This window comes from Pinus tabuliformis, chromosome 7 (genome assembly GCF_031772625.1).
Source record: "Pinus tabuliformis cultivar Carrire ecotype Pingquan chromosome 7, CPIR1, whole genome shotgun sequence".
Lineage (NCBI taxonomy): Eukaryota > Viridiplantae > Streptophyta > Pinopsida > Pinales > Pinaceae > Pinus > Pinus tabuliformis.
This window is the reverse complement of record NC_142293.1, coordinates 1,361,720,675-1,361,748,280: the sequence shown is the minus strand read 5'-3', so window position 1 is coordinate 1,361,748,280 and position 27,606 is coordinate 1,361,720,675. Positions and strand designations below refer to the sequence as shown.

Genomic DNA, 27,606 nt, shown 5'->3' with positions numbered 1-27,606 from the left:
CATCGCAAATCACAATCAGCCCAATATACCACTGTGAAACTTAACTTTATGCACCCTTAGGCTGCATAACTATGGAAGTGTTGGACTTATGCGTAAATCCTTTATATCTGTACTCTTCTATTATATACCTTTTATAATGAAAATATACCATAAAGCATGCTTTTTCCGCTTTTAATACGGTCCGCACAACTATCGAGGCACACATGTCTACCGATGTATCCCCACCATAGATCTGCGCTTTTCGTATCAGACGGCCTATAAATATTTTCGGGTCGGACATAAGCCAGTAGAATACCCGTCCGAAATGGGCGGTTTTCTCTCTCCACCGGGCTGCTACATGTCGAATGATAAGTGGGATCGGGTGAGCTCCATTAAACACCATTTACCATTTTTTCTCCGCCCAAAAACCTACTTGTAGCTTGAAATGTGCCTTTTCGTATGCCTTGCGGACTCGCCGGACTTATATAACATAATATATATCAACTATCAGATCTGGCCCATCGCAAATCACAATTGGCATGCCATATACATATATATAATTTGTTATGTGATGATCACGGACCCGCCGAGGCTTTTAAATATAATATATATATGCTTCGATTATGGACTTTCTATTATAATCCTTTATAATAGAAATACATATAAAACTGCGTAAACAAAATATATGTGAAGAGCTTTTGATATATCAATAAAAACCTTTACAACCAACGATAAGATGGACGCGCTGAGTTATACAATATAGCATATAAACTATTGGTCTAGAATTCCCATCGCTCATCGCAATCAGCAAAGGAACCAACATACATGCATAAAAGGCTTTGTGGACCCGCCGGAGTTATTAAACACATTATATATATATTCGGGTCCGGCCCTTATCGCAGATCGTGATCGGCGGGATCACATACATATATAATAAGCGCTCTATCTTATTTCGGACCTGCTGATATTATAAAACATGGCATATATAATATCGATTCCAGAACTCAATCGCAAATCGCAATCCACGCTTGTCAGCAGAACCAATTGCCCATAATCATTGCGGACCCGCCAAAATTTTAAACACAACATATATATTTCAGGTCCGGTGTTAACACTTTGACACTTGTTTCCTTTGTAAATCCGATATATTTCTTTATTTCTTTCTCGTTTCAATATGCACTTATATATATATATATATATATATATATATATATATATATATATATATATATATATATATATATCGGGTCTAGTTCCATATAATCATTGATATAATGACTTTTTTTTGTTTGTATAACAACTTTGGCTACTCTGGGGCCGATTCTTTTACAATTCTTTCATCGATTCCGCTATGTCACTTCTTCATCTTAATTTTATCTCTTTTTTAAAGATATTTTCAAGTGATTTTTTAATGAAACATGAATATTATAGGCAACAAAAAATACACGTTACAACAAGTCACACGGGGTACTACTCGTGATTCATCAGGAACTACACATTAATCACAGCCCTACTGGAAAAACTGCTAAAAAGAACAGAGGAGTTCATTTGGACTGAGGATTGTCAGACGGTGCTGAATAAGTTAAAGGAAAGACTGGTAAGCGTGCCTATACTCGTATATCCCGACTGGAACAAAATGTTCCATGTGCACATTGACACATTGGGTATAGCACTAGGAGCGGTCTTAGCATAACCAGGGGAAAAGAATATGGACCACCCGGTGTACTATGCTAGCAGAAAGTTGTCGACTGCGGAGAGAAATTATACAACAACCGAGAGAGAAGCCCGAGCAATGGTTTATTCTCTCCAAAAGTTCAAGCATTATTTATTGGGCACACCATTCAAATTCTTTACAGACCATTCTGCACTCAAATACCTGGTAAACAAGTCAGTACTAGAAAGAACAATATGTCGATGGCTATTGTTGTTCCAGGAATTCACTTTCGAGGTGGTCATAAAACCTGGCAAATTGAATGTGGGACCAGACCACCTCTCGCGACTAGATATAGGGGATAATGAAGGAGCAGTGGATGATCGATTGCTCGACGCCGACTTATTCAGAATAGAGGCAATCCCAGATCACCTATAAGAGATCGCTACATTATTAACAATAGTTTATTTCCCATAAGGACATACATCATCATAGAGATGACACTTGGTAGTAAGAGCCGCAGACTACGAGCTCATCCCAGGACACCTTTACAAGATGGGTTTATATCAAATACTAAGGCATTGCGTCCTCTGGCATGAAAGAAATGAAGTTCTATGTGAATGCCACGTGAGGGTTGCAGGAGGCCATGTGGGAGGTAAAGCCACCGCAAGAAAGATACTACACGCAGGACTCTTATGGCCAACTGTTCATAAAGATTCTAAAGAACTTGCTAAGAGTTGCGATGTCTGTCAGAGGGTCGAAAAACCTTCACAACGGGATGAGTTGCCTCTACATCATGTCCACTTAATGCAAATATTTGATAAATGGGCGGTGGATTTCATTGAACCCATCACACCAATGGCAAGGCACTCATGAGAAAAATACATAATAACAGCAACATAATACCTCACCTGGTGGGCAAAAGCTGCAGCCGTCAAGGACTGTACAGTAGAAACAGCTGCAAGGTTTATTTTTGAGAACATTGTCTCAAGGTTTGGATGCCCGAGAAGCCTAACAAGTGACCAGGGAATGCACTTTCTCAATGAAACCATTGAGACTCTGCTGAGAACCTTCATGATTCAACATAATAAGAGTAGCCCCTATCACCCTCAGGCCAACGGCACAATGGAAGCATTCAACAAAATCCTGGAGAAAGGCCTAACAAAGGTCGTGTCGACCAATAGGGACAATTGGGATGAAAGAATACCCACAACTCTATGGGAATACAGGACAATAGTAAAGAGACTTCATAAGAAAACTCTGTTTCAGCTAGTATACGGAAGGGAAATAGTGGTTCCAGTAGAATTTATATTACCAAGTATGTTCATATCTAAAGCCACAGGAATGACAGACAACATAGCCTTGCGGTACAGACTGAGTCAGCTGTTAGAACTTGACGAAACTCGCTTCTTAGCCGAGTTTCATCAATCAGTAGAGAAGAGAATGCAAAAAGCATGGAATGATAGGCATATCAAGAAAAACTCTTTTGAAATACGGGAACAGGTACTCCTATATGATAGCAAGTTCTAGAAGTTCCTAGGGAAACTGCAGATGCACTGATTAGGACCATTTATAGTCATGGAAATCAAATATTTGGGAGCAGTAAAGCTCGCGCAAATGGATGGAGTCTTGTTACATGGACGGGTGAATGGCGCATTCTTAAAGCCTTTCCACAAAACATAAACATACATACATATATATATATATATATATATATATATATATATAAATAAAATAAATAAATAAATAGCATCAGTCTAGCCATGTCATTGAAATAAGCAAAAGGATAATAAGGTTGCGGCAGCAATTTCGGCATGCCGCAACCCATTTGTGGTCTGGGGGGGAGAAGAGTTAGTAGTCACACATTTAATCCCAGTCAGGAAGGTACACGGGGCCATTCACTTTTCTCAGACTTTATGATAACGCGTTGTAACGACAGTTATTTCCATATTAAGTAACTAATTGAACAACTGACAAAATAGGACCCGAAAAATATTTTCCCTTAAGTACAAATTTAGTTAATAAATAACCCCATCACGACAAAATAAATACACCATATAGCCCACTCTCTACTTTCTCAATCCACGTCGTGGTTGTTAGGTCCAGGTCAGCCGATCGCAGCAAGGTATAGCTAGAACACATGGGAAAGTTGCTAGAGTAATTAGTTGTTAAAGTCCAGTCAGTCAGGAAACGTCGTGTCAGGTCAGGCTTCTTAATTCTCAGGATAATGAAGAGAATTCCAGAACTTCAATCATAGATAGCAAAAGAATTACATAGCCGCTCTGAAGAATAGTAGCAGAGATAGAGGAGCATGAAACCTCAAGTGCATATTATGTATCACATAGAAGAGAATATGGCGAAAGGAATTGTATCAGCCCCACGAGATACATTGGATGGAAGAATTGCAGTGGTCAATAACCTGTATGGAAAATACAACTCGGAAAATTTAATCGACAATGATTTTACAGACTGTTTCCAGTTCCCAAATATGAAAAGGGAAGTCTATACTGAGGATTTCCAGACTAAGGATGGCACCAAGACCTCCAAGGTCAGGGAGGAGTTTAAAGGGCTGCAGATATCGATACTACTCCATTTGAGCAATTTACTTGTGTTCGGCACCCAATGCGCCGAGATGCAATGTACCAAACTTTTGGAAAGCAGGACGCACGAAGGATCACTATGGTTGGATAAGGAGTATCCCATCCATGTGGAAGATATTAGTCATCTAACAGGGCTATCCAAGGGAGGGAATGCAATTAGCACAGCATTCCAGATAGGGATTAAGAGAGCCAAGAAGAAGTTAGTGGAGAATATCTATGCCATATATGGGACTAAGCGAGGCTGGGGAGGAGCGAAGTTTGATAGAATCAACAAGGTCGACATCAGGTTGCCTGCTACCTCATAGCAGGCAAGACAATGTGTCACTTTATGAAGAACAAATGCACGTTGGACGCAATTTTGGTGGAAGAAAACTGTTGCAAGTGATAGGTACTGAACTGGTTAGCATTTGTTTTCAACAAGCTATTTGAAGCTTGTGAGGATATATATAGACAGAGAATTGACTTTGTGTTTGGATACATTTTGATGTCGTTGGAAATGTGGAAGTGGAGGTCACTGAAAGAAAGGGAATTGGTGACCATCATCGAAGGCCAACCGATAGCACTCTGGTACAACCCATGGAGAGCATCAGGAGACCCTTGCACGAAGGAGATAAACAAAATAGCTTTCAAGGGTTGGTACGAGTAGATGTTGGACATCATAAGGGAAACGTAAAGGATACCAAAGGCTCTGATTGATGAATTCTCAAAAATGCTCTGGTTTGGAGCCTCCCATGTGCACACTTACCTAAGGCCATAGTGCATCCACCCAGAGACGTTTAAGATGAGGCCACAAAGGTTTTTACTTATGGCAAAGGTGCTATACAAAGAGGTGGGATCATGGCATGAGTTATGAAATCAAAGAAGGGAAATACACCTATCTTTTCAGAGCCTTGCAACAACAAGTGCAAGGGGGAGATGTGGCAGAGAGCAATAGGAATTGACCATCCGGTGATGAAATCCAACCAATGGTGCTTCAAATGGAGGAGAAGATGTTCGAGCTCAGACCAACAATTCCCAGTTTTGAATCAAGTGAGAGAAACTATCCTGCCTAGTTTCAAGGCTCCACCATGTTTTCTCCTATCATAACAACCCCGTTGGCCATGAAACTCCCCACCGGAGTAGCTCAACCTCCCTCTAAGCCAATGGTCCCCAAACCAAAGAAAAAGCAAGTTGTCTGTAGTGTGGCTGCCAAAAAGCCGAAAACTATCACACCAGCCCCAATTGTCAATCTTACTGCTGAGACTAAGCACTCAGTCTCCACATCCCCCATAGTTGAAGAAATCCCCATCATTTCCACCTGTCTACCTCAGTCGCAAGAGTCTTCCCCGAACACAGCCTCCACCTCCGCAACCCTGTCAGAGACCCTCTCAGCAGGCTGGTGAAAATCGATTGTGGAAACAAAAGTTCAGTCAGTCGAGTGGGCAGAGAGCACCACTCCTACCCATGGAACGCAACTCGCATCACTTGCATCGCTAATTCTTGGGTCGGACCCACCACAGGGGAAAGGCCTAGGTACTATTCTGCAGGATGCAAGGACTAAACCATACCTACCATCTTTCCCTATAAAGATCACAATAGTCCCAAACCCTAGCATCATTCCACCCACTCCACAAATCACTCCACAATCGCAACAAGCTCATTCACCTGCATCCCACTTTGACAAAACCATCGCCAGCGGCCTACCCATCCAATAGCACTTTCCTAAACCCAATACAATGCAGGTCGACACACTCCAGTACTAGTCATCGATCCAACTATTTTCATTTATCCAGCAAACAGTGCACAAGGCCGAATAGATCGACGAGGATCTGGCCAAGGAACATGAACAGCAAGCAAGGTAGTTGCAAGAAGTAACGAAGGAACATGATCACCTGTAGCAAGAAAATTTAGATTTGCAAGCCTAGGTTCATCAAATCACATAGCGGTTCCAGATATTGTGGCCAGCAATTGTTGAGGCAGATACAGAGTCACTGGTAGACATCACGACATGCACACTGGTAAAATGTTGCAACCACATCCAAGCGGAATACTCCAACCTGGTAGCTACCAATGCTGACATGAATAAGAAGCTGGAGATGGTGAGGTCCTCACTGCCAGATCCAGTGGAGATCAACACAAGGACGGTCAGGGGAAAAATTTCCAAAGGGGAAGCGAAGAAACAAGCCTTAACAGACACCCTTGCTGACGGCTACGCTCTAATGAACAAGGTCCATGACTAGTCAAGAAGCCTGGCGCTGAAGAATCACTCAGTCTACTCGATGAGAGATAAAATACAAACCCTATTTGGAATCACAAGGGAATGTACAGACCCTAACCAACTGCGGCAGATCAATGAAAAGATCGACGCCATTTAGGCCCAAGTCAATCTTATTTAGGAGGATTCTACAAAGATGAAGAGAATAATCAAATATCTACAGCCACCAGTTTGGATGCAGGTTTTGACTCTGAAGGAGGTGTGTGACTCTAGCGAACAACAATGGAGTGACCTACAAAGCCAGCGCCAACAGAACTAACGTCGAATTTGGTCGAGGCATTTACTCAACGTGCTAACACAATCCTCGCCCAATGGAACCCTGCCATTTAAATATACAGATAGTTCAAGCAGCAGACCACGACCACTGTTCCGGAGTTGGAGCCTTCGTTTGGAACAGGGGACCCTCATAGGCAGGAAAGTATAGTGGAGACAGATGCCACTTCGCGAGCAATGGACGAGGTAATAGAAGCACCAACCTAACCAGTAGTAGAACCAACGCATTTAATAGTACAACCACCACTCGTAGAGCCAAAGGAAATACCAGCAGAAACAGTCGAGGTCGAAATGAATTGACTCAGGGATGAGTCAAAGGATTGTGGTCGGGGCCTATTGGGGCCTTTGTTTATTTTTGAAAAGGTTTTGATCAATTTTGGCTAACCAAAGGATGAGAAGGAAGCGGGTGGCAGCAACGGTTAGCTTGCGAAAGAGTCAGCAGGACAGCAAGGCAAGGACAGGCAGTTGCACAAGAGTTGCGGCAAGGTGGCAGTGGAAGACAAATGCAATCGAGTGGGTAGGAAGGTTCAAGAGAATCTCAACAAGAACTGTCAGTCTGAGCGGCAGAAAACAATACAAAAGGAAAGGGCCAGAAAAGAAAAGGGTGGGTTGATGGATGAATACGATAGTTGGCAAGGCTGCTGGAGCTAGCGGCAGATATTCGGTTGTGGCAGATAGGTAGCAGAGTACAGGAGTCCAGGGGAACTTAGTCCTATGATTCTTAACGTTGAACCCAGGGGTCTGACCCGAGTATTTCTTGTAGTTCCTTAAGGTGAATGCTGAAGTTCTGTTGTAATGTTATATTGTTAAGTTAATAGAAAGAAGCTAGACTGGTTGTGAATCACGATATGTATGGATTCCCCAATGTGATGAGTTTCTAAGAAATTTAAAATGTTCCATCAAATGCATGTATCTAGTAGTTCTTATGTAATCATTGTTATGTTGCTATCTCTGTTTCGGCTATAATGAATACATTTTTGTTATTAGATGATGCCGGGTTGGTGTTACCTTGATCCCATGTTAAACTTTTCTCCCTTTCTGGTTGCGGTACGCCTCGGGTGAGACTCCTTACCCTCTGGGTAAGGTGAAAATTTTGGCATTGTCCTAGACTACACTGGACCATTGTTGGCCCTTTGCGCCCGAACCCAGGGTCTTTTCTCCCTGATGACTCTTTTGAGCCAACAGGGTACCACTGCATTGTCAGGTCAAGCACTCCATCGATCCGACCCTGGGCGTACCACTACCTAATGGATTGATTTATCGACGCTCTGTTATGGTGAACGATGAGATCAAGAGGAATATTTAGGAGTTGTTGTAGAAATGGCACATCAGGCCCAGCTCATCACCTTGTGGGAGCCCGATTGTATTGGTACAGAAGAAGGATGGGACCTGGAGACTCTGTATTGACTATCGGGCACTGAACAAGATCACTCTTCGGAATAGTTATCCAATCCCACGAATTGATAACCTTCTGGACTAGCTCAAGGGGGCCAAATATTTTAGCAAGATTGACTTGAAGTCTAGATATCACCAAGTTCCTATCGAACCCTCTGATATGTGGAAGACTACCTTGAAATCCAAGGAGGGACTTTTTGAATGGTTGGTTATGCCTTTCGGGTTGACGAATGCCCCCGCGACCTTCATGAGATTGATAGACAGCATCTTGCTACCCTTCAACAATGCATTCATGGTGGTGTATTTAGATGAAATTTTTATCTTCATCAAGATTTTGTAAGAGCACATCCACCATATTCGACAGGTTCTTTAAACCTTGCGACAACACAAGTTATGTGCAAATTTTGATAAATGCACTTTTGGCATGACCCAACTTCAATGTTTGGGGCACATCATCGATGATAAGGGTGTGCATATGGACCCAATCAAGATACAATTCATTCAGGATTGGTCACCCCAACCACTCTAACAGAGCTCTACATCTTTATGGGTCTTGCCAATTTGTACCGCAGGTTTGTGTTGCGGTTCTCTCATATCACTTGGCCTTTAAGTCAAGTCACCAAGGGTGGAGCGAAAGGAAAAAAAGCTGGTTCGAAACCCAATATAAGGAATTTTCCAAGTTGAATCATCACCTCTGCTCTACACCGGTGCTCACATTATTATACCTGCAACAACCATTTGAGATTGAGACAAACATCTTAGACTATGATATTGGTGCAATTCTTACTCATCAGGGGCATCCAATGGCTTACCACAATGAGACACTTTCGTACACACTCTGAAAGTATCCGACTTACGACAAAGAAATGTATTCCATTGTCCAGGATTGTCATCAATGGAAGCATTACATTTTGGGGAAGGAATTGTTTATCCACACAGACCACCGACCCCTGCAGTGCATATAGACACAAGGGAAGTTGCAGAACGGTCGCCATCATAAATGTTCCACATACCTGCAACAATTCCATCTGAAAATTAAGTACAAGAAGGGAAGCACCAATAATGTTGTCGACTACCTCAGTGGACCAATAGTCACAGCATTGATCACTATGCTCAACTCCTATGGGCATGAGACTTTGAGGTGGCTGCATCTTTACAAGAGTGATCCACAATTCAGCAACACATACTAGACACTCCTATAAGGTAAGCAAGTTGCAAATTTTCACCTCTGAGATGCACTGTTATGGAACCTGGGACACATCTATGTTCCTTTAAGTGAGGGCGCCAAGATGATTTGGGAGGCATGCTATAGTCGGGTCGTTAGACATTTCTGGGTAGAGAAAATAGTGGCAGTCCTGCATAAGTATTTTTATTGGCCGAACCTTTGTCAAGATGTTGGGAGGTACATTAAATCATGCACTACATGCATCATTGTCAAACCAACCATCAAGAACCAAGGCCTATATACTCCTCTTCCTACTCCTAGTCAACCTTGGGAATCCATCTCCATGTATTACATGTCGGGCCTTCCTTCTTCTAAGTGCAGCAATGACTGTGTTTTGGTGGTCGTCGACAGATTCTCTAAGATGGCCATTATGGCGCCCTCCAAGAGGAGTATTGCAGCAAAGACCACTTGAGCAGACTCGGCTCACGTCCAATCCGAAGTCGACAAGGATAATATATTCATTGAGAACATTCAACACATCCGCTAGTAGGTCCATGATATATTGGACAAAGCCAATGCTAAGTACAAGCAGTACCCTAATCAGCATCAGGTTATGCACAACTTCCAGGAGGGCGACATTTGCAGAAGGAGCACCTCGTTGGACCCCACCGCAAGCTTCCCTCACTCCGATATGGGCCATACACTCACCAAGCCTATGGGGGACAATGCCTTCGAGCTCATCATTCCACTGTTCCTTGGTCTGCACCCAGTGTTCAATGTAGACTGCCTTTGACCATATTGTCCACCATTGCTGGACACATCTAACATTACAGAACAAATCACAACAATAGAGTTGAATCAAGACTGCATGGAATAGGCCGAGACTAATCAGACCATGGACACACATATTAAGAACACTCACCAACAAAGGATCCAACTATATCGATTTTTCAAAGCAGACCAACTCCTTCACTAGTGCAAGTGGTTCACCAGGGACCAGGTTCAACGGAAATTTCCTCACCTCATGGAGGCTCTACACACAATGGGGACCATTGCTTCCTAAGGAGGTAGTACTAATCCAGGTGTATATTGGTGTCAACCCACCTATTCCACCTAGACAACCACTTAGTTTCATATGTTTCCTTATTTCTTTTAGCATTTACTATTTTTAGTAATTTTCTAGGTTCTGAACTTCTGGAGCAGTTTTGACCCCCTAAACTGCGTTATTTTGAGCTCTGCAGTAGGCCCATAGCCATGGGAAGGGGCCTACCACAAATCCTGTAGTACTTAGGGAGACCTTTATAACAATGTATCGTACACACCAAACTGAGATAATATGACCAAGTTACGACCCCGGGAAGTTGATTGCCCAACTTACCCCAACAAGGCCCACAAACTCTTGGCATTCCATCTCTTGGGGTTAGGGTTTTGGTAGTTTAGGGCTTTCCCTTATTGTTCGATAATAAATAGGCCCTTAAGCCTCTTTGCAACACAAATGAGAGGCATGTAGCCGCCACATCTCTTCTTAGAGATAAGCTACCATCGCCCAAGCTAGTTTATTTCCATTCTGTTTGTAAGCATTTTTCAATATTCTAATATTAATGAAATAAAGTGTTATTTCTACTGCATCTATATATTTATAGTTATATCTGTAAATTTTTATGTTCATGTTTAAGTTTGGATCATAGTGGTAATAGCAAATCCTTCTTTTGCATAAGGATACACTACAATTGTCTCCTGGTTTAGGACATATAAGGCAATAAGCTCAGACTGCTAGTTATGAACAGGTAGGCTTATTGCTAAGTGTACATGTATATATGTATATATGCAATCACTGTATTGACACATGTTTTCTAATTGAATGGATCAAATTATCTTCTAAGATAGAAACACATGCATGTCAATGATATCTTTATACTTTGTTGAAAATGCAACAAGAAAATCCTAATTTAATTTTTTCCTTGAATTAAGTTAGGAATTAAATTCTAATTCTAATTCTCATAGAAACTTGTAATAGTTAACTAAGTTAATTTGACTTAGTTGGCTCAATTAATTTGAGTTGGAATTATATCTAGAGTCACGTAGAGTGGTTCCTAAATTTTAGGGGCATGGGTTGAGTTTATTTTTGAGTTGTAATTATTTAATTCAATTTAATGAGTTAAACTCAGTTAAACGATTCCAACTGATGGAGGAATTAGTGGGATATATAGTAGTGGGGGGTAAACTGCAATAGTGGGGTGTAAACTGCACTATTGGGGTGTAAACTGTTGTAGTGTGGTGTAAACAGCATTGTTCAACCAGTAAACAAAAGATTCACTCATAATTAACTCATGCATGTTAGATCCAAGAAAGATCCAGTTGAGATTGGAGTTCAGGGACATTGTACTATGAGTTGTATAATCATCTGAATTGTACAGGTGGTGCATGCAATCATAGGAATGCCTATGAGGATTGTGCAGTTCATTATTGAGGAATTTCCCAATTAAATATGGACTAATTCCCCAGGAAATTGGGCAAGGAAATAGGAGCTTGGCAGGCAGTAGATTTGGCTAAGTATTGGTTGGAGCTTGTTTGTGAAGCAGTGAGCCAGATTGAGATAGTGCAGAGGTTGCTCAGGCTTTAGCAAAGAATTTTAATCTTCTCAAAATTTATGATTAATTCAATATACAGATAGCAAGGTTTTTTAGTTGCGGCTTTCACCAAAAAATTATTGTGTTATGTGTGATTGAATTCTTTCTCTTTTATGCTTTGTGATTTCATCGATAATTTATTATTTTCGTTGATGAGTAAAGTAGATTCAAGTCAATTGTTTTAGCATATTAAAATCTAAAGTTTGAATTTGTCAGGCCAGGGTAACTCCAAAATGGGCAGAAGAAAACTGACTTGAATATTTCATTAGACAGCTATTGTTTATATACATAAAATGGACGGATCAGTTCATCTTCTTGATGACTATTCACGTTCCAGGTTACCCAACTGTTGAAGATTAGGTGTGAACATTCCCCCCCTTAATCTGAAGGGATGTTGGTGAGTCCAAGCATCGTTCTGAATCTTTCAAGATTTTCTCTTCCAAGCGCTTTGGTGAAGATGTCTGCAATTTGCTCATTTGTGGAACAATGACGGAGATGGATTGTTTTGGCCTCAACATGATGTCGGATCAGATGATATTTAGTATTGATGTGCTTAGTACGATCATGGAACTTTGGGTTCTTGGCCAACTTTATTGTAGAGATGTTATCAATCATGAGTGGAGTTGATTGTACTTGTTTTACCTGCAAATCTTCAAGAATTTTCCTGAGCCACACAATTCCTTTCGTTGCTTCAGCTGCTGCCACGTATTCTACTTCTGTTGTGGAATCTGCTGGAACTGATTGTTTGCGTGATCTCCAGGAGACAGCTCCTGATCCAAGACTCATAGCATATCCTGAAGTAGATACCCCAGTTTCTTTGTCTCCATCGAAGTCTGAATCAAAGTATCCAATCAAGCTGAAGTCGTCCACCTGTGTATACTTGATTCCAAGGTCTTGAGTTCCCTTCAAGTACCTTAGAACTCTTTTTGCAGCAGACCAGTGTCCCTCACAAGGCTTTTACATAAACCTGGAGAGGATTCCAACAGCAAATGAAATGTCTGGTCTGGTAGTAGTGAGGTAGATGAGACTTCCTACAAGCTGTCTATACTTTGTTGCATCCTCAAATTCCTTTCCTTCAATAGATGTGAGCTTCAAGTTTTGTTCCATTGGAGTAGAAAGAGGATTGCACTCTGTCATGCCAAATCTGTTTAACAAATCTCCAATGTATTTCTTTTGAGAAAGAAATATGGATTTTGGATGTTGGGTTACTTCAATGCCAAGATAGTAATGAACATAGCCCAAATCAGTCATTTCAAAACTTTTTCCTAATTCTTTCTTTATGGATGCAATATAGCTTTCATTGTTCCCTGTCATTAAAATATCATCTACATATACCACAAGATATACAACTGTTTTTCCAACTTTCTTGACAAATAAAGTTGCATCATCAAGATCAAAATGTTTGAAGTTGAGTTTCAGAAGATGCTCAGTTAGTTTTTCATACCAGGCTCGTGGTGCTTGTTTGAGGCCATACAAGGACTTCACAAGTTTGCATACTTTGTGTTCATGTCCTTTCACAGCAAATCCTTCAGGCTGGGACATAAAAACATTCTCTTTTAGATCTCCATTCAAGAATGCAGTTTTTACATCCATTTGATGGACTTTCCAACCGTTCTGAGCAGCTAGTGCAAAGAGTGTCCAGATGGTGGCCCATTTTGTTGTGGGGGCAAAAGTTTCCTCATAATCGACCCCTTCCTTCTGTGAAAAACCTTTTGCCACAAGCCTAGCTTTGTGCTTGTCAAGTGAGCCATCAGCTTTGTACTTGTTCTTGTAGACCCACTTGCAGCCAATTGGTTTGGTTCCAAATGGAGGATCAACCAGCTTCCAAGTGCCATTCTTTATGAGGGCATCATACTCCTTCTGCATCGCTTCTTTCCATTCATCATGAGAAGCAACTTCTTTGAAGGAAGTTGGTTCAAAATCTGTAGACAAGTTCAATTCACAATCATAAGTAACATCCATATCAACAGGTGAATTAGAGTTATCTACATCACCTCCATCTTCTCGGTTTGTATTTCTGGTTCCTGTTTTTCCAATTTCATCAGGATGAACACTTTCAAGTGTCTTTGTCAGCCACTTTGGGGGACCTTTCTGAGATGGTCCAGGCTGCTCTGTTGATTGAGTTGGGGCTGAATCAAGATTAAGTCTCCCAATTCTATCAATTACATCACTTAAAGCATCATCCGTTGTTGGAGTTTCATGCAGGGGAGATTGTTCTTCAGAAGAAGATTCCACATGTTGTTCTAGTATAGGAATCCCCCCTTCAAGATGTGGAATCTGATTATCAAATTCTTGAAATGATTTCGTTTTTGCGAATCTATCCAAGCGATCAAGTTGACGCTCAACAACACTGTCAGATTTGGATGATTCAAGAAAAATGATATCTCTAGATACAACAAACTTTTTATTTACTTCATCATAGAGACGGTATGCTTTAGAGGTGTTTGAATACCCCAGGAAGATACACTTATGACTTCTAGCACCAAGTTTGTTTCTATGTACCTTTGGTATTAAATCATAACAGGTGGAACCAAAAATCCTGAGATGTTTTACCGAAGGAACATGTCCATACCACAATTCATAAGGAGTCTTGTTTCTTATAGCACTAGATGGACATCTATTCTTTATATATGCAGCACATAGAACAGCATCAGCCCAAAACATTATCTTTACATTTTTGAAGAAAAGCATGGATCGTACCATATTCAAAATTGTTCTATTCATTCTTTCTGCTACACCATTCTGTTGGGGATTATAAGGTACAGTTGTTTGATGTTTGATCCCATGTTGGCGAAGATAGTTTTCAAATTCATTTGATGTATATTCTTTTCCATTATCAGTGCGAATAGACCCAATATGAGATTGTGCATCATTTTCAATCCACTTATGAAAATTCTTGAATGTTTGAAAAGCATCAGATTTGTTCTTCAATAAATAAACCCAACACATTCTGTTGTAATCATCAATAAATGTCATGATATATTTATTTCCATTTGCAGAAGGAACAGGCATTGGACCACATAAATCTGAATGAATGAGTTCAAGCTTCCTATGTGCTCTTGAATGTGAATCATGAAAAGATTGTTTGCTATGCTTTCCTAGAATGCAAGCATCACATTGCTTATGTTTTCTAGGAATTGTAGGCAAACCAGCAACACCATTTTTCTTCAACAAGCGGAGACTATCATAGTTTAAATGTCCAAATCTAGCATGCCATAATAAACTTGACGGAAGTGTACCTTTTTCATGATGAGAAATATATGAGAAATGTTGTGCATGAGCAGAGGTTCCTTACAGTTTAAGAAGTCTTTCTTCTTCTATACCCCTCATGACAAGTGAGTGGTCAGATGCCTTTCTTACCTCAAGCTTTCCATCAAACATATGAATGGAGTGACCTTGCTAGCGGATGTGGACCAGGGACAGAAAGTTTCTCTTGAGCTGTGGGAGATATAGAACATGATCCAGAAGAAAGTCTAGAAGACCAGGCAGTTTAAGCCTGATTGTGCCAAGCCCTGATGGCTTGATTTTTGACTGATCTGCAAAGTATACTACTCCATCAACATTGTTAGTGAAATCTTCAAAAAAATCTTTCCTATGAGTCATATGACAGGTTGCTCCTGAATCAAGCAACCAATCATTTTTCGAAGAAGCAAGTGAAGCATTAAACAAATCTTCATTTACACCAATGTTACATTGTGCCTCAATATAGTGAGCGGATTCAGGTGCTTTAGTTTTACCTTTCTGTTGGTTTCTTCTCTGCTCAATTTTGTCCCATGGTAGCTTGCATGTAGAAGCATCATGTGATCCATTTCGTTTGCAGCGAATGCAATGCAGATCTGCCTTTTCTCCTTGAGAATGTTTGCCCCCCCTGCCTCTGAAGTATCTTCCTCTTCCTCTTCGTCCACCTCTTCCTCTTGTAGAATCTTGAGCAGGATGCTTTTCTTTATGAGCAAGGCAAACAGTCTCTTCAGAAGATTCAGGGACTGTCTTCTTTCCAAAGGCTTTCTCTCTTTCAGCAAACTTTTTCACAAGAGAGTCAAAGGTTATATCTTTAAGATTTCCATTTGCTTGTAATGACTCAAGTTAATTAGAGTAGGTAGGATAGAGTGCTTTGAGAAAGGCAATAAGAGAGATATCCAGCTCAACCTTAGTGGATTTAATATCATGCATTATAGACTTTATTTCAGATGCAAGAGCAAGAGGATCATTATTTTTCAGTTCAAGAGTGAAGAGTTTAATCATGAGCTGAACAAATTCAAGTGCAGAATGTGAATCATAGAGTTCTTTCAGCTTTTGTAAAGCTTCAAAGACAGTGGAATAGGATGAAATATGACGACTTACTTCTTCATTTACAGATGCTGCGATCAATGCATAGGCTTTGTTGTTCTTGTTTTCCCAAATGACATGTTCTTTATCTGATGTAGGCTGCACAGGGTCTTTGTCTTCTTCTCCGACACACACTCCCTTCCACAACTCATTGTAGATGAGGGTGTGTTTTACCATCCGGGACCATTCAGGATAGTTCTCCTTGCCAGTGAGAACTATTCCTACCATAGAAATGATTGAATGCATTCTGTAAAAGAATGTCTCTGCTAAAAATAAACTTCTGTTGATAAAAAAAAACTTCTGCTGAAAAAATCCTTATGCCACAGCCTTATGCACTTTATTTTCTTCTAACGTTTGATAGAAGCATTAGCATTTCTTATATCACTGCAATATTACTATGTTTTGAAAAATGCGCAATGGATCACTTCAATATATCACTTCATTCTATTAATATATCACTTCAATATATCAATATATTATGAAATTGAAAAAAAATGCGCAAGGGATATATCACTTCAATATATATATCAATGCAAAACGCATAAGGGATATATTACTTCAATACCAATGCAAAACTATTATGAAAGCATCGCAATATGTAAAACTTTTGAATGATATTGCGCGTTTTAATCTTCACAGTCTTCAATGTTACAGCACATTGAGTCTCTTGAGTCTCTCGCTGGGGATCGCATCAAATCAGGCAACTACCACCACTGAAGCTTATATAAAAAAAATAGCCATAGATTCGTTACATTAGGCACTAAAACAATACCAAACAATGATTCAAAAACTGCTCCAACGTGCTCTCTTAATACCGTTGCCTCTTAATACTACTGCCTCTCTTAATACCAGTGTTCGAATCCCTTCCCTTCCCCGAGCTTATAAAATTCGGTCATATACTGAAGAGGCGGGTATGGCTCTGACGGACATGCGACTTGGACATATTCAATATTCATGCATTGGCGGTATCCATTCTCATCCAAAGCATACAGCCGAGAAATTCCGAGTTCAAAGACCTGGTAAATCGGAACTTCTGATGCCACGGGAATTAAAAATTCGCAGAGAAAATTCCTGTATATTTCACGGAAACGTGCTTGCAAGAAAGAAACACTCTGGTTAGACTAAATTCATCTCCAAGAAGGTCGTGAGTTCGAAACGGCTCAGGAACAATTTTTTTTTTTTTCAGTTCAATTTCCCGGAAACTTTCCGCTTAAAAACCTGAACAAAGAACAAAATTGGGAAAAAAAAACTTTAAGACGATCGCGGATTTGAGTTCGTCCACAGACATGTACTGCTTTATTAAAACGCACATTCGTCGGCGGTTCAAATCACGGGCTCCACAGTAAAATAGCCGCTGCTGCAAATTTTCTCATATTGGACTGGTATTTTTTTTCAGATCACCTCCTTCTCTTAACGTCCATTCGTGCAGCAGGACAATCATGACTTTTAACTGATGCGCAGAGAGTCAAGCATTCAGGCATGGCGTTATGGACAGGCCAGGCAAACGTTTCAGGCAGAGGCGTTATGGACAGACCAGGCAAACGTTTCAGGCAGAGGCGTTATGGACAGATGCAGCGCTCATGACAGAGCAGCGCTCAGGTCAGAGCAGCGCTCAGGACAGAGGAGCGCTCAGGACAGAGATAAGGGAGTTACAAGGAATCTGGGACCTGCACTCTGATACCATGTCAGGCCGAGGTAACTCCAAAATGGGCAGAAGAAAACTGACTTGAATATTTCATTAGACATCTATTGTTTATAGACATAAAATGGACGGATCAGTTCATCTTCTTGATGACTGTTCACGTTCCAGGTTACCCATTCGTTGAAGATTAGGTGTGAATAGAATCTACAAGGAATTTCTACATGGTATCAGAGTTGAAATCACTATAGAAGAGGAGAATGAGAGTTTTCCTTTTGCAGGAAAAATCAGATTTGTAGTATCATACTTAAGAGCTAGCAAGATGTGGTTCTACAGATTGAGACTTAAATATGCCCTTGAGGTTAGTTCAAACTATATTTCCTAGAAGGACAAGATGGAGGCAATGTTGGAAAACAACGAGTTTAAGGAATTCATAGACAAAGGCATTCCTAAGCTAGTTGTTGCTTAGGATCTGGCAGATCGGAGAAAGTGTGTGGTAAAGGCGAGAAGGATTATCCTAGAAGGAGTTCGAGAATATATTGTCTCGAACCTCCATGGTAAGAAAAATTCATTTACAATGTGGAAGGCCTTGACAGGCCTGTTTCAAAATAGCATTGACCATAAGAAGCTAGCACTAAAGGACAAGCTAAGAAAGATCAATATGGAGAAGGGTGACACAATACCGAAGTACTTGACCAAGTTCACCCAATGTCGAGATGATATTAGAAAGGTTGGTGTTATAGTTGCTAAAGATGATTTTGTGAGCCTAGCACTTCTAGGACTTCCCAAGAGCTAGCACAGCAACCATGGCTCAGTTAATGGGAGGAAGAAACTACGAGAGTGGGATTGATTGTGGTTATACCTAATACAAGAAGAGATTTCGCTGAACACCAAAGATGGACCCTCATCCAAGAATGATGATGAGGAGAATTGTTCCTTAGCTAGGGAGGTGAAGGAAGGGAAGGGGAAGTCATCCCATTCCAAATCAGATTCCAGTCAGAGTGGCAAGAAGAAGGACATGTCTAAGATTAAATGTTTTCACTGTCACGACCTATACCACTATGCCACAAAGTGTCTGCACAAGAAGTTCGATAAGAAGCCCTTAGGAGGAGTGTCGGGTGAAGCTCTTGCTTCACAACTAGAACTAGATTTCACCCCCATCATTTTCTTGGTGACATCAATAATGGGTAGTGTGTGGTACCTGGATAGTGGAGCCTCATTCTATATGACCAACAACGAAGAGTTCTTCAGTGCCTAGGAGGAGAAGGACCTCCAAATGAACATTGATATGGGATATGATGAGAGGTATAGCACGACCTGCATCAATATTGTTACCTTTTAGAGGGAGTTTAGTACTTGACTCACATTAAAAGATGTCATGTATGTTTCGGGTTTGAAGAATAATTTGTTTTTAGTTGCCATGTTGGAGGACCGTGGCTACAATGTGCTTTTAGGAAGGGAAAGGATTTCCTTTGTCACATAGACTCGGGACAGGTGAAGTGGATTAGGGTTCAGGGGAAGAACCTCTACAAATTGGATGTAGAATATTGCATTGCTTTGAGCACTAAAGCAAAGAAGGTGTAGAGCCGAGACATCGGTGAGTTTTGGCATAGAATATTGGGTCACTTGCACCATGGAGCTTTGAAGATGATGTAGAAAATTTCTACAGGACTTCCCAAAGGTACACTAGAGAAAAGAGACACATGCAAAGGGTGTACATTGGGGAAGTACACCAAAGCTTCCTTTCATGATAAAGACAATTGAGCGCAAGCGATCCTTGATCGATTTCACTCAGATGTGTGGACTGTTCTCGACAGCATCCACGGCCAAGCACAGGTATTATGTAATATTTGTTGATGAGTTTTCCTGTAAGTGATGGATTTTCTTCATGTAAAATAAAGATCAAGCGTTTGCTAAATTTTTTGAATTTAAAGCACTTGTCAAGAAAGATATTGGTGGGAAAATTAAAGCTCTCAGAAGCGATAATGGTGGAGAATATGTGTTGAATGAATTCAAGAAATTTTGTGCATCAGAAGGCATTCAACGGGAATTGATAGCACCTCATAACCCACAACAGAATGGGATAGTTGAAAGGAAGAACATAAGTATTGTGGGAGCGGCAGAGGCGATGTTATATGCTTAGGGCTTACCATTGCACTTGTGGGATGAAGCATGAAACACAGATGTTTATTTACAAAACAGAATCCCTCATCAACTTCTCAAGATGAGTACACCATAACAAGATTTTTCAAGTAAGGAACCAAATTTGGCACACTTCAAGCTCTTTTGTTCATCAGTCTACTATCATATTACCAAATATGCATGGAAAATTCTAGATCCAATAGCTAAGTTGGGTATATTTGTGGGGTAAATTGATACACCTCACAACTAACAAGTGTACTTGTCATCGAACAAGATGATAGTGGTTTATATAGATGTGAATTTCAATGAAGAGAAAGCCATGAGATGTTCCCTTGAGAGGGAGCTTCAATTACATGTAGATGAGGATCTTTTAGCTCCAAAGGAGGAACCTCGGGATGATATGGAGTAGCCACATGCAGAGGAGAAGAGAGTGGAAGCACCCACTCATTCAGAGACTTCCAGAGATGGTAGGAAGTGCACCAGAGAGGCAGACAAATTGATGCATGATGCTGGAGAGAATGTGGGAGCACCCACATCACAACACAAGTAGAGGAGGTCACCAGATCAATACACTGGCTACATGGATCTGATGAGCAAGAGTGTAGAGATTGATCCATCCTCATTCAAGGAAGCAGTACAACAACCAGTATGGGTTGATTCCATGGTTGAGTAGTATGACTCCATTATTAGAAATAGTGTTTTGGAAGTAGTCCCAAGGCCAACAGACACATCAATGGTGAGTTCCACATAGCTTTACAAGGTAAAGAAAGCAATGAATGGGAGTGTGGAGTAACACAAGGTTAGATTTGTGGCCAGAGAGTTCTCTCAGGTGGAGGGAATTGATTACAAGGAGACCTTTTCTCCAATACCAAAGTACTCTTCAATCATCTCTATTCTATCATTTTTAGTGCAGATGGGATGGAAGATATATCAGATGGATGTGAATAGATCATTCCTCAATGGTATGATTGAGGAAGAGGTGTATATTAAGCAGACGGAAGGTTTTGAGACCTTCAACAAAGAGTAGGTGTTGAGACCTTCAACAGAGAGTCGCATGTATGCAGACTCAAGTGAGCGTTGTATGGACTGAAACAAGCACCTCGTGCATGGTGATGTAGCTTATATTGTTTTTCAAGTTTATTTATCAGTTATATCACTATCGGGAGTTAAAACTCAATAAAATTCCTTTATATTCTTTACCGCCCCCCACCCCCGAAAAGTCTAAAAGAAGTGAAACATTTTGTTTATTATATATCGGCATCGCTAAAGGAAGAATTGTTAAAGAATCGGCCCATGTGATCAAGTCAAATCACAATATAACAGTTATATGGAGCGGGCCCTATATGTGTGTGTGTGTGTGTGTGTGTGTTACCGATGCGATTAGAACACAATCGCAAAAAGTGCAACAAGCAGTTATATGAATTATTACTACAGGAATCGCCGATCGTCGATTGCGGTAAAGGCATAACTTGAAAACTGTGCAAAGGCTTTGGAAAAGGTGGAAAAAGGTATGGTTACACATTTTATATGTATTTCTATTATAAAGGATTATAATAGAAATAAAGTGTTAAACAGGCCAGACCTGAAACACATATATATTATGTTTTAAAGTTTCGGCGGGTCCGCAATGATATGAATGATTGGTTCCGTCGATAGCACCGATTGTGATATGCGATGGGCCAATGGGCCGGACCTGAAGCATATATATATTGTATTATAAAGCCCCGGAGGGTCCGCGATATCGGATAATGTTATATACAACACTATAAGTGCCGATTGCGATATGCGATGGGATTCTGGATCCGATGGAGTTATTAAACTGGATTAATTCTTTTTTAGTTCCACTTTTCCCTGCTTTGCGTTAATTTTGTTATGTAAAAGGAAAAATCAGCGTTGAAGCCGAATCTTAAGAAAAAGCAGTTGGGCATGTTTTCTTTGTGTTTCGCCAATATAATCGCATCCGATATATACGTAAGCCCCAGTCTATGCACAATTAAAAGTTTAATGTAGTTAATTATAGTTTAAATGGATTAAGTGTTATTAAAGCATCCGTAGAGGAACTCAAGAGCCGATTAACAGAACCGAAATCCAGCAATAATTATCATATTCTATGTTCAGTTATTTTCCGTTATTTTATGTTCTTTGAGATGTCTTTACCCTCTGGGTAATATTTTGTAATAATTCTTACTTCAAATAGTTAGAGAAACAGTTTAGTAGTTTGACAGTTTCAAAGATCAGCAACTGTTTCACAAATGTATAAAAGGAGGAAAACTTACAGAAAAGGGGTTCGAACTTTGGAGAACCCAGAGACTAGGCCATTGTATTCCTGATATAATTGTTGATTAATGAAAGAACCAGAAGATTCCATGAATTGTTGGGTATAATTTTGTAGCCCTCTCTGTTATGTGTCATCTTATGTTTTCTTCTTTCAAGTCTAGTAATGAAGTTGCAGGTCTTTATTTTCTTATGTAGATAAAGTTAAAATTCCTTAAAATAGTGCTCCTATACTTGAAGTTTCCACCTCCCTTTCTAAGTTATAGATAATAGTTTCTGTGAAAGAGCAACATATTATATTTAACTTTCCAAGAGTCACAAATAGTAGTTTCTGTGTTGAGCAGCATATTGTCAATGATTCAGTTCCCATTTTCATAATTCTTCTAAGTTACAGATAGTAGTTTCTGTGAAAGATCAACATATTATCTTTAACTTCTCCTTCAAGCTTTCTTCACTCATCATTTATATCTGGAAACAAATGGAATTCTGAGATGTTCTAGTCATACATGTATTAAGGGTTAAAGACCAAGTCTTCCAAGTCCTTCATTTGAGAACACAAAAAACAATATGTGACAGTAAATAATATTTATTAATGTCTTAAGCACAATTTCTCTACAACCAGGAAATTGGTTTCTTAAGGTACAACATTAATTAGCACCATTTCCAGGGAGAGAAGACAAGAACACTTTTCCCTTGGTTTTCAATATTTTCCTTTGGTTGTTCAGTGAGGAGGAAATACTTGGTTGTTTCGAATAAAAGCAATAAAAGGTGACTCCATTGTAACAAAGACCACAAATTGCAAAGCAATAGAATAAGAACACTTTTTCTTGAATTCATTAAGTTTGAATCTGATTCTTGAGAGTGACAAGTTTTAGCAGTTGGTTGTACATTCACACCTGTGATTTTCACTTACAATATTGATTGGCGACTCCACTGTAATTTCAAGTTTTATTTTCTGGGTTTTAATGGCTCTCCCTGCATTCTTAGCCCATAAATTTGATCCATTTGATTTTACTGGGATCACTAGTTATCCTCATGACATACCTGCATATTATGTCTGGGATGAGTATCTTCCAAAATTCAGTAGAAAGGAATATGAAGATCCAGCTCAGCATCTCCAAGAGTTTCATGAATGCATGGAGCAACAAGGCATCATTCATGAACATGTTAAGACTGAGTTGTTTATGTTTTCTTTGGACCTAGAAGCTAGGGATTGGTTCAAGTCTCTACCTCATTCAAGCATTTCATCTTTGAAATATTTCCATTCAATATTCAATTCTTCTTGTAGATTTTATTATCCACACAAGTTTATTTTTGAAAATTGTTGTGAATATTATGATTTTAAAGAAACTTTAAAAGCTCATGATAATCCTGTTGAAGAAACTGATGATCTTGTTGATAACATATCAAGCATTCAGAGAGATTATAGCAAGATTATCTATGAGTAAGTCTCTGAAAATGAGGAACTATTATTTTCTCAAAATGATGCAGAGAAGTTTATAAAGCATTCTTATTCAATCATCTCCCAAGTAGAGAACTGGTTGACTATGGTCCAAGCAAATCGAGCATCGCTTTCTCAAAATGATGTGGAAAAGCTTATAAAACATTTCTCTCCAATGATCTCCCAAGAAGATAATTGGTTGACTTTGTTCCAAGCAAATTAAGAGAGTATTCAGATGGAGGAAAGTTCAAACATGCATCAAGAATCTCTCCTCAGCAGTCAAGAGGAGGAAGAAATAATTAAGTTACAAATAAATCCCCATAGTTCCTATTTTGTTAAATTTGATGATCCTCCTATCTATAATGAAAATGGTTTAAATGGGGAATAGGATGAAGCTCTTCAAGTTCATCAGTTCGGTGTGGAACATAGAGGAAGAAACCATCAAGTGGGATATGTTGGACAGCAATATATTGAGCCATCTATCATAGAAAAAGAGACTATCTTATGTAAAAAGAAAGATGATAAAGAGATTGTATATCATTGCATTGAAGAACATAAGGATGCCCATGGATTAGAGGTAAACGATCTCTTTGAAATTGATCATATGTCATATAGTAATGTGAAAAAATCTCTCTTTCTTCCTGAGGTTAGAATTACAAATTATTTTCGATCAAAGCTTGGAGATGAAAAGTGGAGACATGAAAGTGACATAGATCATTTTCTTAAAGATATTGTTGATTGTTCTATTGAACATAGTATCCCAATAGAAGGTCTAATTGAGCAGGAACCCTCATACATAGAGATTTTCTTTTTTGGAGCTGATAAAGAACATATTTTTTCTTATACTTTTGAAGATCCTCTGGCAGATTACATGGAAGAATTTATCAGCAGCCTACACATATCATTTCGTGGATATACTCCTAATTTTTGTTGTGATTTGCTTTTATGCATAATTTATTTTTTGTTCAAGATGAGTTGCATTTTCAAGATTCAATAGTAGAATGGTTCTATATTAAGCACTCAAATGCTAACCTGGTACCATTGGAATATTGACTTCACCTGATGGAGATCAATCATGTGCATATGTATGAACTTGTACATAAATAATCTCAGGTGTTCAGCATTTGGTTTCTAGTTCCAGTTCTTCAGTTTAATCATTAGTTGATGAATAAGGGTGACTTTCCCAGTTGGAGACTGGTTTGCAGAGACTTCAGACTTCAGGATTGTCATGTTCCAGTTTGTCAAATTTCAGGGTTCTCACAGTTTCAGACTCCATGCCCAACTAAGGCTACTGATCTACAATTCTCAACAAGCATCCTATCACTGCAAGTATTGGCGTGGGTTCACTGTACAAAATTTTCACACATTTAAGCTTAGCGAAGCAATGTATGACTCCATGCCCGAGGACAAAGCACTAATCTGCGGTTCTTAGTGCTTCTGTGACAAAAGCACTATCCCCAGTTGGAGCCAGATGTTGTAGCTTATATTGTGTTTGAAGTTTATTTATCAGTTATATCACTATCGGGAGTTCAAACTCAATAAAATTCCTTTTAATTCTTTACCCCCCCCCCCCCCGGGCGAAAAGTCTAAAAGAAGTGAAACATTTTGTTTATTATATATCAGCAACGCTAAAGGAAGAATTGTTAAAGAATCAGCCCATGTGATCAAGTCAAATCGCAATATAATAGTTATATGGAGCGGGTCCTATATATATAGGTGTGTGTTAGCAACGTGATTAGATCGCAATCGCAAAAAGTGTAGTGGGCAGTTATATGAATTATTACTACAGGAATCGCCGATTGCGATAAAGGCACATCTCTAAAACTGTGCAAAGGCTTTGCAAAAGGTGGAAAAAGGTATGGTTACACATTTTATATGTATTTCTATTATAAAGGATTATAATAGAAATAAAGCGTTAAACAGGTCAGACTTGAAACACATATATATTATGTTTTAAAGTTTTGGCAGGTCTACAATGAGATGAATGATTAGTTCTGGCAATAGCGCTAATTGTGATATGCAATGGGCCGATGGGTCGGACCCGAAGCATATATATATTGTATTATAAAGCCCCGGGGGGTACGCAATATCGCATAACGTTTTATATATATATATATATATATATATATATATATATATATATATAGTATCCGGGTTCCGCCGATTGCGATATGCGATGGGATTCTGGATCCGATGGAGTTATTAAACTGGATTAATTCTTTTTCAGTTCCGCTTTTGCATGCTTTGCATTAATTTTTCTATGTAAAAGGAAAAATCAGCGTTGAAGCCGAATCTGAAGAAAAATCAGTTGGGCATGTTTTCTTTGTGTTTGGCCAATATAAGCGCATCTGATATATACGTAAGCCCCAGTCTGCATACAAGTCAAAGTTTAATGCAGCTAATTATGGTTTAAATGGATTAAGCGTTATTAAAGCATCTACAGAGGAACTCAAGAGCCAATTAACAAAGTTGAAAGCCAGCAATCATTGTCATCTTCTATGTTCAATTATTTTCCGTTATTTTATGTTCTTTGAGATGTCTTTACCCTCTGGGTAATATTTTATAATAGTTCTTACCTCAGATAGTTAGAGAAACAGTTTAGTAGTTTGACAATTTCAAATATCAGCAACTGTTTCACAAATGTATAAAAGGAGGAAAACTTATAGAAAAGGGGTTCAAACTTTGGAGAACCCAGAGACTAGGCCACTGTATTCCTAATTTAATTATTGATTAATGAAAGAATCAGAAGTTTAAATGAATTTTTGGGTATAATTGTGTAACCCTCTCTGTTATGTGTCATCTTATGTTTTCTTCTTTCAAGTCTAGTAATAAAGTTGCAGGTATTTATTTGCTTATGTAGATAAAGTTAAAATTCCTTAAAAGAGCGCTCCTATACTTGAAGTTTCCACCTCCCTTTCTAAGTTATAGATAATAGTTTTTGTGAAATATCAGCATATTATCTTTAACTTCTCCAAGAGTCACAGATAGTAGTTTCTGTGTTGAGCAGCATATTGTCTATGATTCAGTTCTCATTTTCATAATTCTTCTATGTTACAAATAGTAGTTTCTGTGAAAGATTTGCATATTATCTTTAACTTCTCCTCCAAGCTTTCTTCACTCATCATTTATATCTGGCAACAAATGGCATTCTGAGATGTTCTGGTCATACATGTATTAAGGGTTAAAGACCAAGTCTTCCAGGTCCTTCATTTGAGAACACAACAAACAATATGTGACAGTAAATAATATTTATTAATGTCTTAAGCACCATTTCTGTACAGCCAGGAAATTGGTTTCTTAAGGTACAACACTTGGTACACTAGAATTGATAATTATTTCACCGGGTTGGGCATCACCAAAAGTGAAGCAGATGAAAACATTTACCATATTGTGGTTGAAGGTAAATTGTTGATTATAGTTTTATATGTCGATGATTATGAGAAGCTAATAAAATCTTATAAAGAGGATCTTGCAAGAGAATTCAAGATGAAGGACCTGGGGCTCATGCATTACTTTCTTGGTATGGTAATATGGCAAGGAGATGGGGAATTGTTTGTCTCTCAGGGAAAGTATGCCAACGTGATACTGAAGTAGTTCCACATGGAGAGTAGCAAGCCAATGGAGACTCCTATTGCAGGTAACTAGAGGAAGGAGGATGTTACTTCAGTTGAATTAGTGGAGGCTATTATTTATAGACAACTTGTGGGTTCACTTATGCATTTGGTGAACACACGACCGGACATGTGTTTTACAGTTAGCCAGCTTAGTCAATCCATGGTTAAGCCAACCAAGCTTAGTCAATCCATGGTTAAGCCAACCAAACTTTATTGGAAGGAA

The 27,606-nt window shown here is 39.3% G+C and overlaps 1 protein-coding gene across 1 annotated transcript; it reads left to right on the top strand.

Moving 5' to 3' along the window:
* The first annotated feature begins 2,755 nt into the window (after positions 1-2,755).
* On the top strand, positions 2,756-3,160 carry LOC149252654 (uncharacterized). The gene has a single exon (XM_089454223.1). The coding sequence runs from the start codon at positions 2,756-2,758 to the stop codon at positions 3,158-3,160; it is 405 nt and encodes a 134-aa protein (XP_089310349.1).
* The last annotated feature ends 24,446 nt before the right edge of the window (positions 3,161-27,606 follow it).